Raw genomic sequence first — 16,011 nt, forward strand, 5'->3', positions numbered from 1 at the left:
TATATGGATTGAGCAAGTGTGTGGCTCATTCCAGGAACTGAGAGTACAATTCTCAGAGACTTCAATGTATATTGGAAATGAAGACAGATAATTCTAAATTAAAATAGGTATGGTTTCAGATAACTACAGTTTATCTTGAAAATGTAAAGGAAGGATACTTGAAGCAATTCAAGTTTAGAGAAATGAGTCTGAAAGAGCTACTGCCCAAGAAGCTCAATAAATACTCTATTAGTAAGTAGAGAAAGAAGCTTTTCAGAAATGATACAAAAAAACTTTGTATCTGCAATAAAAACACAATTGGGTAGAACAGTTTTTATAGCTATGATTTAATAAATTAGGGTTGCTATTAAATTCACTTGAATTCTAGAATCCAAAAAAATTCTAGGTCAATAATACAGATTATATAAGGATATATACTTATAGTCATATTATTTTAATGAACTATTAAATATCTTGATACAAGAGGAAGTTCAACTGAAAGAAAATCATCTACATACATTCCTAGAAATATGTCAGTTAAAATTAAGATGAGTGGGGGCCAGAGAGATAGCACAGCGGTAAGGCATTTGCCTTAGATGCAGAAGGATGGTGCTTCAAATCCTGGCAACCCATATGGTTACCCAAGCCTGCCAGGAGCGATTTCTGAGCATATAGCCAGTAGTAACCCCTGAGCACTGCCGGGTGTGACCCCCCCCCAAAAAAAAAATTAAGATGAGTAGATAAAGAAACTATGGTACATCTACAAAATGGAATACTACATCACTATTTGGAAAACTAAAGTTATAGTTATGAAATTTGTTTACATGGATGGATATGGAGAGTATTATACTGAGCAAAAGATTCAGGAGGGATAGGCAAAGAATGACCTCACTTATCTGTGGAATTAAAAACAACATACATAATATGGTAATATTACCTAAAGATGATCATCTAGACAAGGGCCAGGAGGACAGAGCCCCATGATAGGAAACTTGCCACAAAAAGCAGGGCAGTGCAGTCAAGACAGAAAAAGGACCACAATGTCAATGATCATTGGAAAACAACCACTCTGGACAAAAATTGTTGCTCAAAGGAGATAAATGATGTGCAGGATACTCCTTTAGTCACAATATTGCAAGTCAGTGTCTAAAGGAAAGAATGCAGAGGGGAGAAGGAGGAACATGTCTTCCATAAAGACAGGCAGGAGGGAGCAGAGGAAGACTGGGGACATGGGACATTAGTGGCAGGAAATATGCACTGGTCAAGGGAAGAGTGCTGGATATTGTATGACTGAAACTTAATAAAAAATGACCTTGTACAAAACCACGTAACTTGAACTAGCTAGTCCTTACCCCCCAGTTAGAGGGGGAAATAAGGGAGGCACCAGGACCAAACAGGTGCAAGACTACTAAGTAGTAGGCTAGATACAGAGGAGACCACATATTCTAGCAACCCTGGGGGTGAGGGAAGAGGATATGGGAGGTAGGACAAAAACGGAGGTGAAGGGAGGACAATTTGGTGATGGGAATCCCCCTTGATTTTATGTAAATATGTACCTAAAATATTATTGTCATCAATATGTAAGCCACTATGATCAAAATAAAAATTATATTAAAAATGACCTTGTAGCTGTATCTCTCAAGGTGATTCAATTTTTAAATTTTTCTGTTCTTGTATTGTCTTGACAATATATAGTTATTTGGGTAAATTTTGATAATTGATAATCAGTATAGCAATAGTGATTTGTGCAACATTTGGTATTAAGAATCTCATAAAATATGAATTGCCTTATTAAGCATACATTATACTCTTTCTCTCTCTCTGTGGTCTATCCCTAGAATTGTACTGCTCATATAAAGAACTACATTTAAAAAAAAATTAACTGTTGAAATCCAACAGGTGGGCCCGGAGAGATAGCACAGCGGTGTTTGCCTTGCAAGCAGCTGATCCAGGACCTAAGGTGGTTGGTTCGAATCCCGGTGTCCCAAATGGTCCCCTGTGCCTGCCAGGAGCTATTTCGGAGCAGACAGCCTGGAGCTGCCTGAGCACCACCAGGTTTGGCCCAAAACCCCCCCCCCAAAAAAAAAGAAAAGAAAAGAAATCCAACAGGTTTAGAAAATCTTTATCATGTAGGCACATAGAATACCCTTGGGGAGGCAGAGAGGCGGGGTGTTTACCTTGTACATGGCCAACCCAGGAAGGACCAAGTTTGATTCCTGATACCCATATGGTCCCCTAGCCTGTCATGGGCGATTTCTGAGTGCAGAGGCAGGAGTGACACCTGAGGGCCGTTGGGTGTGACCCCAAAACAAATCAATCAATCACTAAAGTTTAAAAAAAATATACCATTGGGATTAATGTATTTCTCATTTCCTTATTATTCCATGAATTTCTTCCCGGATATAAAGAAGGAAACTAATCAATTAAAATGTCGTCCTTTTAAATCTTTATACCTGTTGTATATCACTCATTATGAAATACTTGTTCATTAACAGTTTTACATATTAATCCCTATTAAACTGTAGACATCTTTACTGTAATAAATTTATTATTTTGCAATAAAGATTGGTCAAACAAAGCATGTACACTTGACTAAATGTAATAGTATTCAATGAAATGAAAATGTTTAGGGCCAGAGCTGTGGTGCAAACAGTAAGGTATCTGCCTTGCATGCGCTAACCTAGGATGGACTGTGGTTTGATCCTCGGCATCCCATGTGGTCCCCCAGGAGTAATCCATAAGCAGGACCAGGTGTGGCCCAAAGACCAAAAAATAATGTTCAGCATCACATCAGCATAAAATAAGGATAAATATAAGCAGACTACTGGAGAAATGGCAGAATATACACTAACAAGAAAAAGTTCCCTGTTCAAGTACAAACAAAAATCAGCTACATTTCACAGAATACTCTCATCAGTGCAGTGTGGTTTTGCCTGAGTAACATGCATCCATATATTTTAAGGTGAATGTCCACAGCACAGAAGGATTATTGTGAAAACAGTACCCACAAAAAAAAAAAAATCAATGACAGATGGGGATGAAAAAGTGTGAAAAGCTCTTTCTCTCTCTCTGTGACAAGCTCTCTCTCTCTCTCTCTCTCTCTCTCTCTCTCACACACACACACACACACACACACACACACACACACACAAAATGAAAGGACAGACACGCTCATGGACTATAAGACAAAATATTATTCGGATATTCATCTTACCTAAAGCAATGAAGTGAAAACCTAAATAAGGCTCTAAAGATAAATCCCTGAAACTCCATAATATTTCAACTATTTTCTTTTATTTCAACTATTTTTAATGATAGATATACCACAGATCATAATGAATATTGGCAGACTCTTTCAAACAAAAGTACATTTATCTAACTGATACATTATACACAATGCCATATTATGCATCATGGCAGAACTGTAGGTTCTGAACTATAAAATACATAGCAATATAATGTCAGTCAACCTGATCTTCTACTCCTGGTTTAGGATTTCTAAGCAAAAGAAAGACCATGAAGGGTGCCAGGGAGAAGGCTCAAAGGGCTGGTGTGCATGCCTAGAATGTGTGGCATGGCAGAGTTGGTCGCATGCCCTGCTGGGTGTAACCCTGCTGGTTCCCAGATCTGTTGCATTATCAGGTACTGGGCATTACCACCGAGCTTCCCAACCTGGTTAATCAAGAATGCCAAAATGGCTTCTAAGCACCTGGAGTATTGTTTGCAAGGAATCCAAAAAAATTCAGATAAAATGTTCAAACCAGTTATATGCAAACACACTGTAATTATCATAGTTTATTTTGAAGTATTAGAATTTGTTTCTTATTTCTAATTTCAATCCATGCAATAGTACTAGTTTCACTAGAGAGTCTTCTCCATTTTCAATGTAAATCTAGGGCCAGAGCGATAGTATAGTAGGTAGGATGCTTGCTTTACATATGTCGGACCCATGTTTAATCCCCAGCATTCCATATCTTCCTTCCACACTACCAGGGTGATCCCTGAGTGCAGAACCAAGAATAACCCCTGAGAACTATTAGGTGTGGTATCTAAACAAAACAAAATAATAAAAGTATATCAAAATGGATATACAATATTAAATTCTTCTTAGGAATGTAAACTTCATGCTCTGTAGTATTAAAAGGAATTAATACACAGTATACCATACCTGGTCTTTAAATACTCTAAAATAAAACCCGAATGTAACTAATATATCAATTAAACCACAAAAATAAAAATTTACATAGCCATCCAATCAAAATACAAAACTACTAAATCAATCTACTATTTAATTTAATAAAAGAAAATCCTTGACAAATGCACTATAGTTTATTACCCCAAAGCCAAAAACCAAGAAGCACTGAGATATATTTACCCATTATATGATTCAGTAACACCAGCAAATGGCTCGTTTTCACAGTTGGCATAAATAAATACGGAGCTCAGTCCAAATGCAATGACAGATGTAATCAAAGCAAATTTCATTGTATTTTTACACGACATTTTGAATTTTGAAACAAAGATACCACCTAAAACCTGGCCAAGAGCAGCTCCAGGAATTAAAACAGCCCCTAATGAAAAAGAAGGAAACTGTGAGAAAACCAACACATACAGTCAGCAGAAAACAACAATTATAGACACCAATTTAATTTTAATATATAAAAATACTGTGTTTTATAAACGTGATGAATGACAAAGATATTAACTAATTAATAGAATATTTTAAGATAAAGATTAACAATTAAATTTTCTTTAGCTATATGTATGTATCTTGCCATTTATACACAGAATGTATGTAGAAAAATCACTTTTTATGAACGAATTTTTATTGAGATGCAGTTACAAAATTGTCCATCAGTGAATTTCAGTCATACAATGTTCTAACATCCATTCCTTTACCAGATAAATCTCCTTTTTAATCAAAGCAGTAAAACGTCTACATTTCAAGGGTTGGGTATACAAAATGATACACAATTTTACATAAATCAATAGTAAATAAATATTTTTGTTAGAATTTAAATACTATTCTAATAAACATTTAATGTGGTAAATTAAAATTGTCTGGTTAAGAAAACTAAGAAAATAATTTACCTCCAAGGGTAGCAGCAAAGCTGGATGACAATCCAAACTGATTTTCTATAAATTTAGGTAAAAATGTAGCAAATCCAGTAGTAACTAAGGCTTCTGAAGAAGTTGATAGAACTAAACACATAAAGACAGTATTCCTCATCAAACTCTAGAGAAAAAATACAGTTCATTCAATGAATGTCTATGGTTTCACTGCAAAAAAGCAGCATTAGGGAATAGCATGATGAAATGGTACAGTTTTAATGAACCTACATACTTGTCTGTAAGATTTTAGCATTTTGTGTAGCACAAAAATATAAATATGATAAATATTGAACCACCTACATAAGTTTGAATACATTTTAGAAAATGTCTATGTGGAACACCTGGAAAAGTGATAGTTTATTAATAAGGTCACTATATATATACATTATCATATGTAAGGTAAGAAGAGAAAGATTGTGGTACATTTACCAAAATGAACTAAATAAAACACACATATTTTCGGGATTAAAGAAACATGATCCAAAATGTTCTAATACTCCGAAGTACTATTCAAGCATTTAAGAATTAAGAATTCGGGCCCGGAGAGATAGCTCAGTGGCGTTTGCCTTGCAAGCAGCAGATCCAGGACCAAAGGTGGTTGGTTCGAATCCCAGTGTCCCATATGGTACCTCGTGCCTGCCAGGAGCTATATCTGAGCAGACATCCAGGAGTAACCCCTGAGCACCGCCGGGTGTGGCCCAAAAACCAAAAAAAAAAAAAAAAGAATTCATGATGGTAACATTAGACTTTATAAAATAAAGTAAATATATACATGAAATAAAACCGAACTCAGAAAATAAAACTATAGTACTTTGAATTATAATTTTTTTATTTTTTATTTTTGGTTTTATGGGCCACACCCAATGACGCTCAGGGGTTACTCCTAGCTATGCACTCAGAAATCACTCCTGGCTTGGGGGACCATAAGGGATGCTGGGACATTGAACCATGGTCCGTCCTAGGCTAGTGCCAGCAAGGCAGATGCCTTCCCGCTCCACACCACTGCTCCAGCCCCTTGGATATAAATATTAAATAATTCCAGTAAAACACAATATTCAGCTGCATGGGTGAAAGAAGGCAAAGTTCAAACATGGAGTAATTTCAAGGCTTTCATTTGAAGAGAAAAATAATGAATTAATAATTTCAAATCTCACAAGGTTAAAATTTTAAATTCCCATATGTAATGTAAAAAACTTCTATAATACTAAATAAAAAATTTTATCTGCAAATACAATAGAGACCAATGAACTTTTGTTTTCTCACCTCAATTTTCAAAGTAATTAACTAGCAACCACCACCTCTTAAAAAGGGAAAAATAGGGGCCGGGTGGTGGCGCTGAAGGTAAGGTGCCTGCCTTGCCTGCGCTAGCCTAGGACGGACCACGGTTCGATCCCCCGGCGTCCCATATGGTCCCCCAAGAAGCCAGGAACAACTTCTGAGCGCATAGCCAGGAGTAACCCCTGAGCGTCACAGGGTGTGGCCCAAAAACCAAAAAAACAAAAAAAAAAAAAAAAAAAAGGGAAAAATATTGATCTGATATTCTCAATTATGCATTTACAATTTATCAACAATTCATCATACAGGGCTATGTGCAATATGGGAAATAGTATTAATGTGAATTATTGTATTATTGATATTGGCAATAAGGTAATTCATTTCCTAACCATTAACTATCAGTTACTCAGCAAGTTAGTAAAATTAAATCTGAGGGGCCGGAGCAATAGCACAGTGGTAGGATGTTTGCTTTGCACATGGCTGACCCAGGACAAAACTGAGTTTGATCCCTGGTGTCCTTACATGGTCCCCCGAACCAGGAGCAATTTCTGAGTGCATAGCCAGGAGTAATCCCTGAATGTCACTGGGTGTGGCCCCAAAACCAAAACCAAAACAAAAAATTAAACCTGAACTGCTTATATAAACTGTAACTATAAGCTAACAAGAGCAAAACATGTATACTTAATGCATTACATATTTAATATACACATATACATGTATATAGTGTAGTGTGTACATTTGCACATGTGACATGTACCTTTAGAGCAGCTGGAAAATCTTTTAAGCTTTTGCCAAATTTCTCATCTGTGTCCTGTGAAGAAGAATTCTTATTCTGATGGGTCTGGGAAACTTTTCCTTCTTGAACTCGTGCTGTACCTAATAAAACAGTAAATATGCTTGTTTTATCACTTCTATCTTCAGCTTTAAAAATAATTTTCTTTTTGGGGAATGACATACCTGGAGGTGCTCAGGGCTTACTCCTAGCACTATGCACAGCAATCAACCTGGCAGTGCTTGGGGAACCATATGGGATGCCAGGAATCAAACCCAGGTCAGCAGAGTGAAAGACAAGTGCCCTACCCACTATACTATCACTCTGGTCTTAATATAAGAAGTTCTATTTATCAGTAGAAATATAAATTCTATGTCTTTATAAAGTCTGCTTGTACTAAGACCTGGTGTCATTATTATTACTAGTTAGCTGTGGAAGTGCCAACTTAAGAAGAGGTCAATTGCTTGTCATATTTTTAAAATCTCATTTTTTTCTTCCTTTCAGTTGGTTCTCTTTGCAATCTTTTTTATATTAATAAAGTAGGTTCAGCTTCAGGTATCTAGCACAGCAGTAGGGATTTTGCCTTGCATGCAGTCGACCCTGGATAGACCCAGGTTCAATTCCCAGAATCCCATAAGGTCTCCGAAGCCTGTCAGGAACGATTTCTGAGTGCAGAGCTAGGAGTAACCTCTGAGCAACACCGATGTGGCTCAAAGACAAACAAAAAAAGTAGGTTCTAGGATTCTTTCCTTCTTTACTAACTTCTTTACTAACTCAGACTCACTTTACAGTTGAAATAAAGTTTACTATCTTATATTACAACATATTTCTTTTGGAATGATAGTGAAATTATGAGTAACAGAAAAGTCAATATATGGAATTGTTAGTAGGGTCATTCAGGTTCAAAGTTAATGATCCCATTTACTTCTATTCTGACCACCGTGCTTTTCCCATATCTAAAAGTTAATCTATCTATCTTATTTTATTTTTAACAGAAACAACTAAAGATCTTCAATCAATAGTAAACTATCCCTTCAAATCAGTTAAAACAAGATATTGAAGAAAAAAATTCCACAAAGAACTGAAAATTCTGTTCTATCTTTGATGAAAACAGTATTAAAGTATGGTGAAAACTGGGGTTTTGTACAGCATGCTTTCGGTAACAACGAGAAGGAATAGTTTGTGCTTTCATCAACAAAAGCGTGTTTCAATGATTTAAGACATAATGGACCTTGAAGTTGGTGACTAAGTTCCAAGAGTTTTAAATAGATTTTGGCATACACATTGGTAAGGATGTCAGACAACACATATGAGTGTTTGAGTAATTGTATTGATCATTAACTAGAAATAAAAATCAGGAATATTACTATCACTATCCAAAAGCAACTAAAATACAGATGGATTCAAAAGACTGTATACCACCAGTTGAGATTCTATCAAACAAAGAACACATTTTAATATTCACTTAAAATGCAATACATAAGGGCTGGAACAAGAGTGGAGCAAAAGCACAGCAGTAGGTTCTTGCACGCGACTGGCCCAGGATGAATCTGGGTTTGATCCCCAGCATCCCATATGGTCCCCCAAGCCAGGAGCAATTACCGGGTGTGGCCCAAAACCAAAAGAAAAAAAACGTGCTCACCTGGTAAATGTTTTGGAAAGCAAGAGAATGGTATTATTAAAGACCACGCAAAGAGCCAAATCGAAAGAAATCCAATCCACCATGCCCCGAGCCATCGTGGATCATCCTCAGTGATATCAATGCTGTAACAGACAAACAACCATATCTTGTTAATGAAAGCTCTAGAATGATCACATACTTTTAAATCAGTGAAAACTTGAAAGGATATTTCTATAGTATCCAAAATTCTACATGGATCACAGTGATGAATGAGCAAGATGAATAAAAGCTCTATGAAAAATGATTTACTAAATATTTCAATGGGCAAATGAAATTAAACGTTAAAGACTTAACAGTAAATAAGTGATGCTTAATACTTCAGGGTATACATAGAATTTTGATCTTTCTTTTTACTCCGATAAGCCTTTCTTCTCTTATATGTTAAGTTTTAAGTTAAAGATAACTTATAGCAAATCAGGTATGTACTGTGTATACACATTACTCAGTATAGGAAATTCATTTAAGTATAAAATTCCTTCAAAGAAATTTTATTAATAGTTTTTATGATTTTTTCTCATTTTTTGAATAATATCTTTTTTAAGCACCATAATTACCAACATGTTTATATTTGAGTTTCAGTCATAAAAAGAACACCCCCCTCACCAATGCAACATTCCCACCACCAATGCCCTCCATCTCCCTCCTCCCCCACCCCCTGCCTGTATTCGAGACCGGAAATAAACAAAAATAAAAATGTTTTTGTAAGCCTGGCAGGATTTAATCTTGCTCTGAACTGAGATCAGTCCTGGTGAAGCTTGGAGTTCTACATAGGCTGTCAGAGATTGAATTGGATAGGGTACATGCAAGTCAAATGCCTTATCTGCTGTCCTATTTCTCAGGTCTTCTCCTCATACTTACATACATATATGCCTATATACATATATATATAATGGCTCTGGAAGTTCTTACATAAGAACTTTATATATATACATATATATAACTTTCAATATATATACATATTTAAGTTTTTATATATAGACTCTTCCTGAAAATGTTATCTCTCTTACAACTGAAATAATTTTCTGCTGAAATAAAAATGCACTGTCTTAAAAACGCAGCTCTCTGCTTCAGTGGTTTTCTCTGCACACCTTTTATATAATCTCTAAAAGATTAAACTATAACTAACAGCTCAAAGAACAAATCACATACCCATGACGATGCTTTCTTATTCACTGCTCTAGTCATGTTACAGATGGTGTAGTTACTATTATTTGAGTAAATGAGAAAATAAGGTGCCCCCATAGTCACTGATTTCACTTTTAAGGGAAAGTGGTTCAACAGCAAAGAGGGAAAATTTTGATTAAAACAAGATCTTTAATCTTCTCCTTATCTGCTTACCAGGCCGTGCATAGTGAGTGCAATATTGGATTATAAAATGAATTGAGTAAATTAAAGAGATATTATTTTAAAAAATGAATTGAGTAAGATGGTATATGAAATGTAACAGAAAAATATGCTGTAAAAACATAATGTGAAATTAGTATTATCTATTATCATCCACTGTCAGAGCTGTGATCTCTATGATATTGCTAGAGTTACAAAAGAACTTAGCCTCAGAATCACAGAGTCAGGACTCTTCAGTAGGGGTCAAAGCAATAGTGCAGTGGGTAGGGCGATTGCCTTACACATACCTCTGGGATCCCGTATGGGCCCCCAAGAAACACTACAAATAATTTCTAAAGAGAAGAGCCAGAGTAATCCCTGGGCATCATGGACATGGCCCAAAACAAGAACAAAAACAAAAAAAAGAAAGCTTCTTCAGGCAACCTGCTTCATGCTATATGTAGTAGAAACAACAGATTTTGATTAAATTATTTGTAACAATGCATTAAGATAAGCTGTGAATTTTGAAAAAAATACACTAAGAAACTAGTAAATATCCTTTTATGAACAAATTATTTCATGTTTTGACACTTATTCAGGAAGCACAATATATATTGTGGTACAAATTGTGAAGGGCTGAAGAGATACATCACAGGGTTAAAAACCCTGGGTTTGATCCCAGTACCACATGGTCACCCAAGCATCTTAAGAGCACCACACCCAAAGTTTCCCTTGAGCACTGTTGTGTATGGTGCAAACTCACAAAAATAAAAATAATTTGCCTTGTATTATTCATTTTTGTTTCTAGAAATGTCACATTCTAAGAAAATACTGTAAACAAATATGTCTATGGTACTTAAATAATTAAATAAAAAATTTAAATGGAAGGAAAAATAGACAGTGCCTTACCTCTGTCCCATACCAGTATCAATGTACAAAGTCAGAAGTTGTCCTCCTAACACATAGCCAATAGCTGGACCTAAAATTGACATGGAATAGCCAATTCCTAGAAGAAGAATAAAGATGCTATTTATAAACAGCAATTGGCACAAACTGCTTTGAATATGCAATAATAAAGAAAGACTTTATTGTGTAAAAATTAAAATGATTAGAACTGCATCAAAATTCTCACTAAAACACATTTGAAAGTCATCACTTGAATGAAGCGTAAAATATAAAATTCAATATAAAATGTGTTGTTTTGGTAATGTCAATAAATCCAATAAATCAGTAAATTGGATTTTAATAAATCCAATAATTATAAATTGATTTAAGGTTATTTATTACCTGGTAGCAAGGAAATTATATCTTCTATTAAACTTCATGGATAGTAATAATGATGGTTTATAGTTCTTTAGGAAAACTGTGAAATGAGAAGCCTTTTCATACTGTATATATTTCAGAAGCATTCTATTTTTTTCCATTAGCACTTAATTGAAAGACATGGATCGGGCCAATCAGAAGTGTTTGTTTGTTTCTTTGTTTTGGGTCATACCTGAAAATATGCAGGAGCTACTCATGACTTTGTAATCAGAAGTAATTCCTGGAGGTACTTGGGGGACCATTTGAGATGTCAGGAATTGAACCCAGGTTGGCTTTGGCTACATGCAAGGCAAACTACTGCCCTGCCCACTCTACTATCCCTCCAGCCCCTCAATCACGTTTTGAAACCTAATCCATTGAGTGACGTTTTCATTTTTTATTTGGTACAGTAACCTGGCTTCATCTCTCTCAGTTATTTAAAATTTTAACATAATTATTCAAAACTAGTATCCTGTTCTCTCTCTTCAGCCCTAAAACTTACATATTAGACCAAGTCTCAAAAGATCATGTAAAATGATCTTAAAAAATAAGAGCTTTTATTTCTATATATCATTATCTTAATTTATAGTGTAGCTATATATCAAATTCGTTCAAGTACATTAGCAGAAGGTTCAACTATACAATTTATAATTTACTGAATATTCAAAATTTTTATATTCAGAAAGTTCTGGATAAATGACCATGTTTAAGAGTGTTACATAGTAATGATTCTCAAACTGGTCTCAGGAACAGCTTTTCTTTTAAAATTAAAAATTTTAATTCAGGTGGCCGGAGAGGTAGCATGGAGGTAAGGCGTTCATTTGCCTTTCATGCAGAAGGTCATTGGTTCAAATCCCGGCATCCCATATGGTCCCCCGTGCCTGCCAGGAGCGATTTCTGAGCATGGAGCCAGGAATAACCCCTGAGCACTGCCGGTGGGACCCAAAAACCAAAACAAAAAAAATTTTTTTTTTAATTCAGGTTTAGTGCTGTTATCTATAGACATCTTATAAAATATGACCACAGTACAAAGCCAATACGTGTAAAGAAAGAAAAGTCATAGTGGCTGGGCGGTGGCGCTAGAGGTAAGGTGCCTCCCTTGCCTGCGCTAGCCTTGGACGGACCGTGGTTCGATCCCCCGGCATCCCATATGGTCCCCCAAGCCAGGAGCAACTTCTGAGCACATAGCCAGGAGTAACCCCTGAGCGTCACCGGGTGTGGCCCAAAAATCAAAAACAAACAAAAAAAAAGTCATAAAAACTAAACATGGATAAAGTGAATTATTTTAAGACATTTCAGTCATTTAATTACCTAGGAGATTAAATACACATATACAAGTAAATAAATGTTGGAAGGAAGAAAAAAGAAGTTAAAAGGTTCTGAAAGCAGCGATTAACTTCACAAAATGAAGTTAAACCAAGGGAATAGACAGTATAGAATGATATCAAACCTTTTGCTTTGAAAGACAAAAATGAGATTACCAAAGAGAGGAACAGTGGAGAATATACTTCCCATATGTGTCCAACTCCAGCAACTATATGGTCCCTGAAACTAAACACTGCCAGGAGTAAGCAAACTAGGCATAAGCATTTTGGGGTGCCATCTCCAACCCCATAAAAATAGTCAAATTTGAATACACAGAACAATGAAAGGACCTGGAAAGTGAATAGAAGAAGGAAATGAAATAATATCAAATTATCCGAAAGAAAAATAGGGACATGAAATGAGAGAACTGAGCAAAGAGGAAGCACATTAAGCTTGCTTGGTATGTGTTCTCCAAACATTCAGAGAGATCCAGAGAGATCCTGGGCTAAGTAGTTTCACTGTATCGAACTAATAAGACTAGTGCACAAACAATAAGGTTTTGTTGGACACATTTGCTTCTAGAAGTCTTAATGCTTTGGTGCACACAGGGCAATGGGGTCCCTGCATGACCAACCCTGAACAAAAGCAGTAGGTCCTGGATTTCTAAAGAACTTAGCTATAAAATACATATCACACGGGTTGCCAAACCTCGCCACTGGCAAATCTAATTGTAACTTGCAAGGCTTCAGCAGAAAGGAGTGCACCTCCTATACTTTTTCTCAGCCGTTATTTGCTTGAAATTCTTCTATTGTAATAACTCACAATCAAGACTATATAATTTTCAGAGTTCTTTGAGTCCCCAGGCATTACCCAAATCTTAAATGGGTCTTCGTGCTAACAATTGTGTTTAAATAATTCCTGAAAACCTTTTCTGATCTGAGCTTGCTACCAAAATATAAATAATAAAATGGCTTTAAAGAAAAAAGTACTCATGAGAAAGGACTTCAGAAAGGAAGCCTTTTCAAGTGGAAGAATGAAAAGCATTTATTAGGAGAATATAAGTGAAGTTGAAACATAGCAGAACTTACAGCAGTAGTTTTAGAACCTTGCAGAGAGCTGAAAACAAAACAGGAGTGTAGTTGTTTCCAAACAAAGAGGATTAAGTGGTCTAAATCAGGGAATTTGGAAGCAAGTGACTACCAGTCACTAAAGACAGTACACACCTCTGGGGTATCTGTGTCCTTTCAACCATCACAAATGCAATTTCTATTCAAACTAATCCCCAATGTGAAGGAACATGTAGGTAGAGACTTTGAGAAATGACTAGATGACAAGAGTCAAAGCCCTGAACAATGGAATTTTAGAGAAGTTCTGCCATGGAGGACACAGCGAACACACCCAAAAGTGAGATCTCTTCATGCAATGAGTTTGAAAAGCAGTCTCTCATGGAACATTTCCCGTCTCTAGGACTATGGGGAATACATTCCTGCCATTTATAAGCCAATCAGTTAAAGGAATGTTTGGAGAAATATCTATGGTTTTTTATTTCATTTGTTCCTTTATATAAACATTTTGCCAGGCTGGGTTGAAGACCAGAACCATGCACATGAGGTGAGGTGTATGTTTTACCCATGACACACAGCCCTGGTCCTAGCTTTACATCACAGGAAGGGCAGTGATGGAACTTGAAGATGCTACCACGGAATAGATCACAGCGGAGGTTAAAAAAAGTATAACTTGGTAAAGAAAAAAAGGTTAATATAAAAAAGAAAACTATAGATTTGGGGGTACTATTTGTGGTTTCTTTTGTTGACATACAAGGTAAAGTTAAGTCATGCAGAATAGCACTGCTCAACTTCACACCCTGTACAAATGAGCTTGTGATTAAGTAATTGAGACAGCACATAGCTTGGCTGCCTCATCCAGGAAGATTGGCATGGACTGAAAAGGAAAAAGAGCAGGATGTCAACAGAAATCATCAGCACTTTCACCTGAGTGTACAATGGCAGCAAATAATGAAACAAAGAAAGAGGCGTAGCCCCTAACAGACATAACCATACAATTACAACTAAGAATGTAATGAGAATCTGCTCCTTGACTTATAAATTAAACAAGCAAAAGCAAACTTACCTATATAGAGAGAAGACTTGTGTGTGGGAACAGAATCGTCGATAAAAGCAGTCCCCAGGGTATAGAGAGGAGTCCCGCCAGTTCCCAGAAATAGCTGCCCCAGGATGAAGACGTACAGGTAGTTGGAAAGTGGGGAACTTGAAGAGGAACAACTGGTTCGGTTCCTTGTTGCTAAGCATGTATCTTTAAAGACAAAAGGAGAATTATTAAGGTCATAGAAATAGAGCAAGTAATTTCAAAATCTACCTTACAGATTTTATTTGCCTAAAGTAGTAACCTTATTATTTCCAACCACTTCACTTTTATGATACCGGAACTGCATTGAACAAATGTATTGCTAAGGATTATTACCACTTCAAAATTGAGAAAATGCAGTACACAAATAAAAACTAAGAATCAAAATTAACAAGTATTCAAATATGTAAACACAATTGAGTAGTATCAGAAGGACAGTTTTCAAACCAAGAGCAAAAAAGCAAGCATTTATTCGTTTTAGAAATCTCAAATAAGAGGCTGGAACGATAGCACAGGACAGGGCATTTGCCTTGTAAGCAACCAATCCAAGACGGACCTGGGTTTGATCCCCAGCATCTCATATGGTCTCCCAAGCCAGGAGTGATTTCTAAGTGCGTAGCCAGGAGTAACTAACCCCTGAGCATCACTGGGTGTGCCCCCCCCCCCAAAAAAAAGAAATCTCAAATAAATTATGTGTACCATATGAATTTACTAATCAACATTTGAAAACATACCGATAATTTTAAAAGTTATTCTCAGTATTCTCAGTATTCACTATAAAACAGTGATTTATTTTTTCACTTTATTTTATATTTTAGATTTGGAGTCACAACCAAATAGTCTCAGGGATCACTCCTATATTTAATACATGTAAAGTTCAAATAAGTTTATCAAATTTACTTTTTGAACCCAACTATAGCTTTATCAAATATTACTTTAAATTTCAAAGAAAAAGGGTTATTGTCAAGATTTACTATATGTCTTTCTTAATAGGGATGAGAACTCAATGGTAGAGAACAAACATGTAATAAGGCACTCAGTTAGATCTCAGTTCCATACAAAAATCAATCTTTTAAAAAAAAATCACACTCAAGGACTAGGTATTAGGGCAAAACTA

General features: G+C 36.0%; 1 protein-coding gene across 1 annotated transcript in view; it reads right to left on the reverse strand.

Annotated features, from left to right (window-relative positions):
* SLCO4C1 (solute carrier organic anion transporter family member 4C1) overlaps nt 1-16,011 on the reverse strand; it is a 51,416-nt gene that overhangs the window by 8,001 nt on the left and 27,404 nt on the right. The window contains exons 3-8 of the mRNA XM_049769131.1: nt 14,880-15,062; nt 11,052-11,148; nt 8,781-8,902; nt 7,124-7,242; nt 5,071-5,215; nt 4,355-4,550 (exon numbers count right to left, since the gene is read on the reverse strand). Coding sequence (XP_049625088.1) covers nt 4,355-4,550; nt 5,071-5,215; nt 7,124-7,242; nt 8,781-8,902; nt 11,052-11,148; nt 14,880-15,062 — 862 coding nt within the window. The remainder of the gene's footprint in view (nt 1-4,354; nt 4,551-5,070; nt 5,216-7,123; nt 7,243-8,780; nt 8,903-11,051; nt 11,149-14,879; nt 15,063-16,011) is intronic.

Source organism: Suncus etruscus, chromosome 2 (genome assembly GCF_024139225.1).
Source record: "Suncus etruscus isolate mSunEtr1 chromosome 2, mSunEtr1.pri.cur, whole genome shotgun sequence".
Lineage (NCBI taxonomy): Eukaryota > Metazoa > Chordata > Mammalia > Eulipotyphla > Soricidae > Suncus > Suncus etruscus.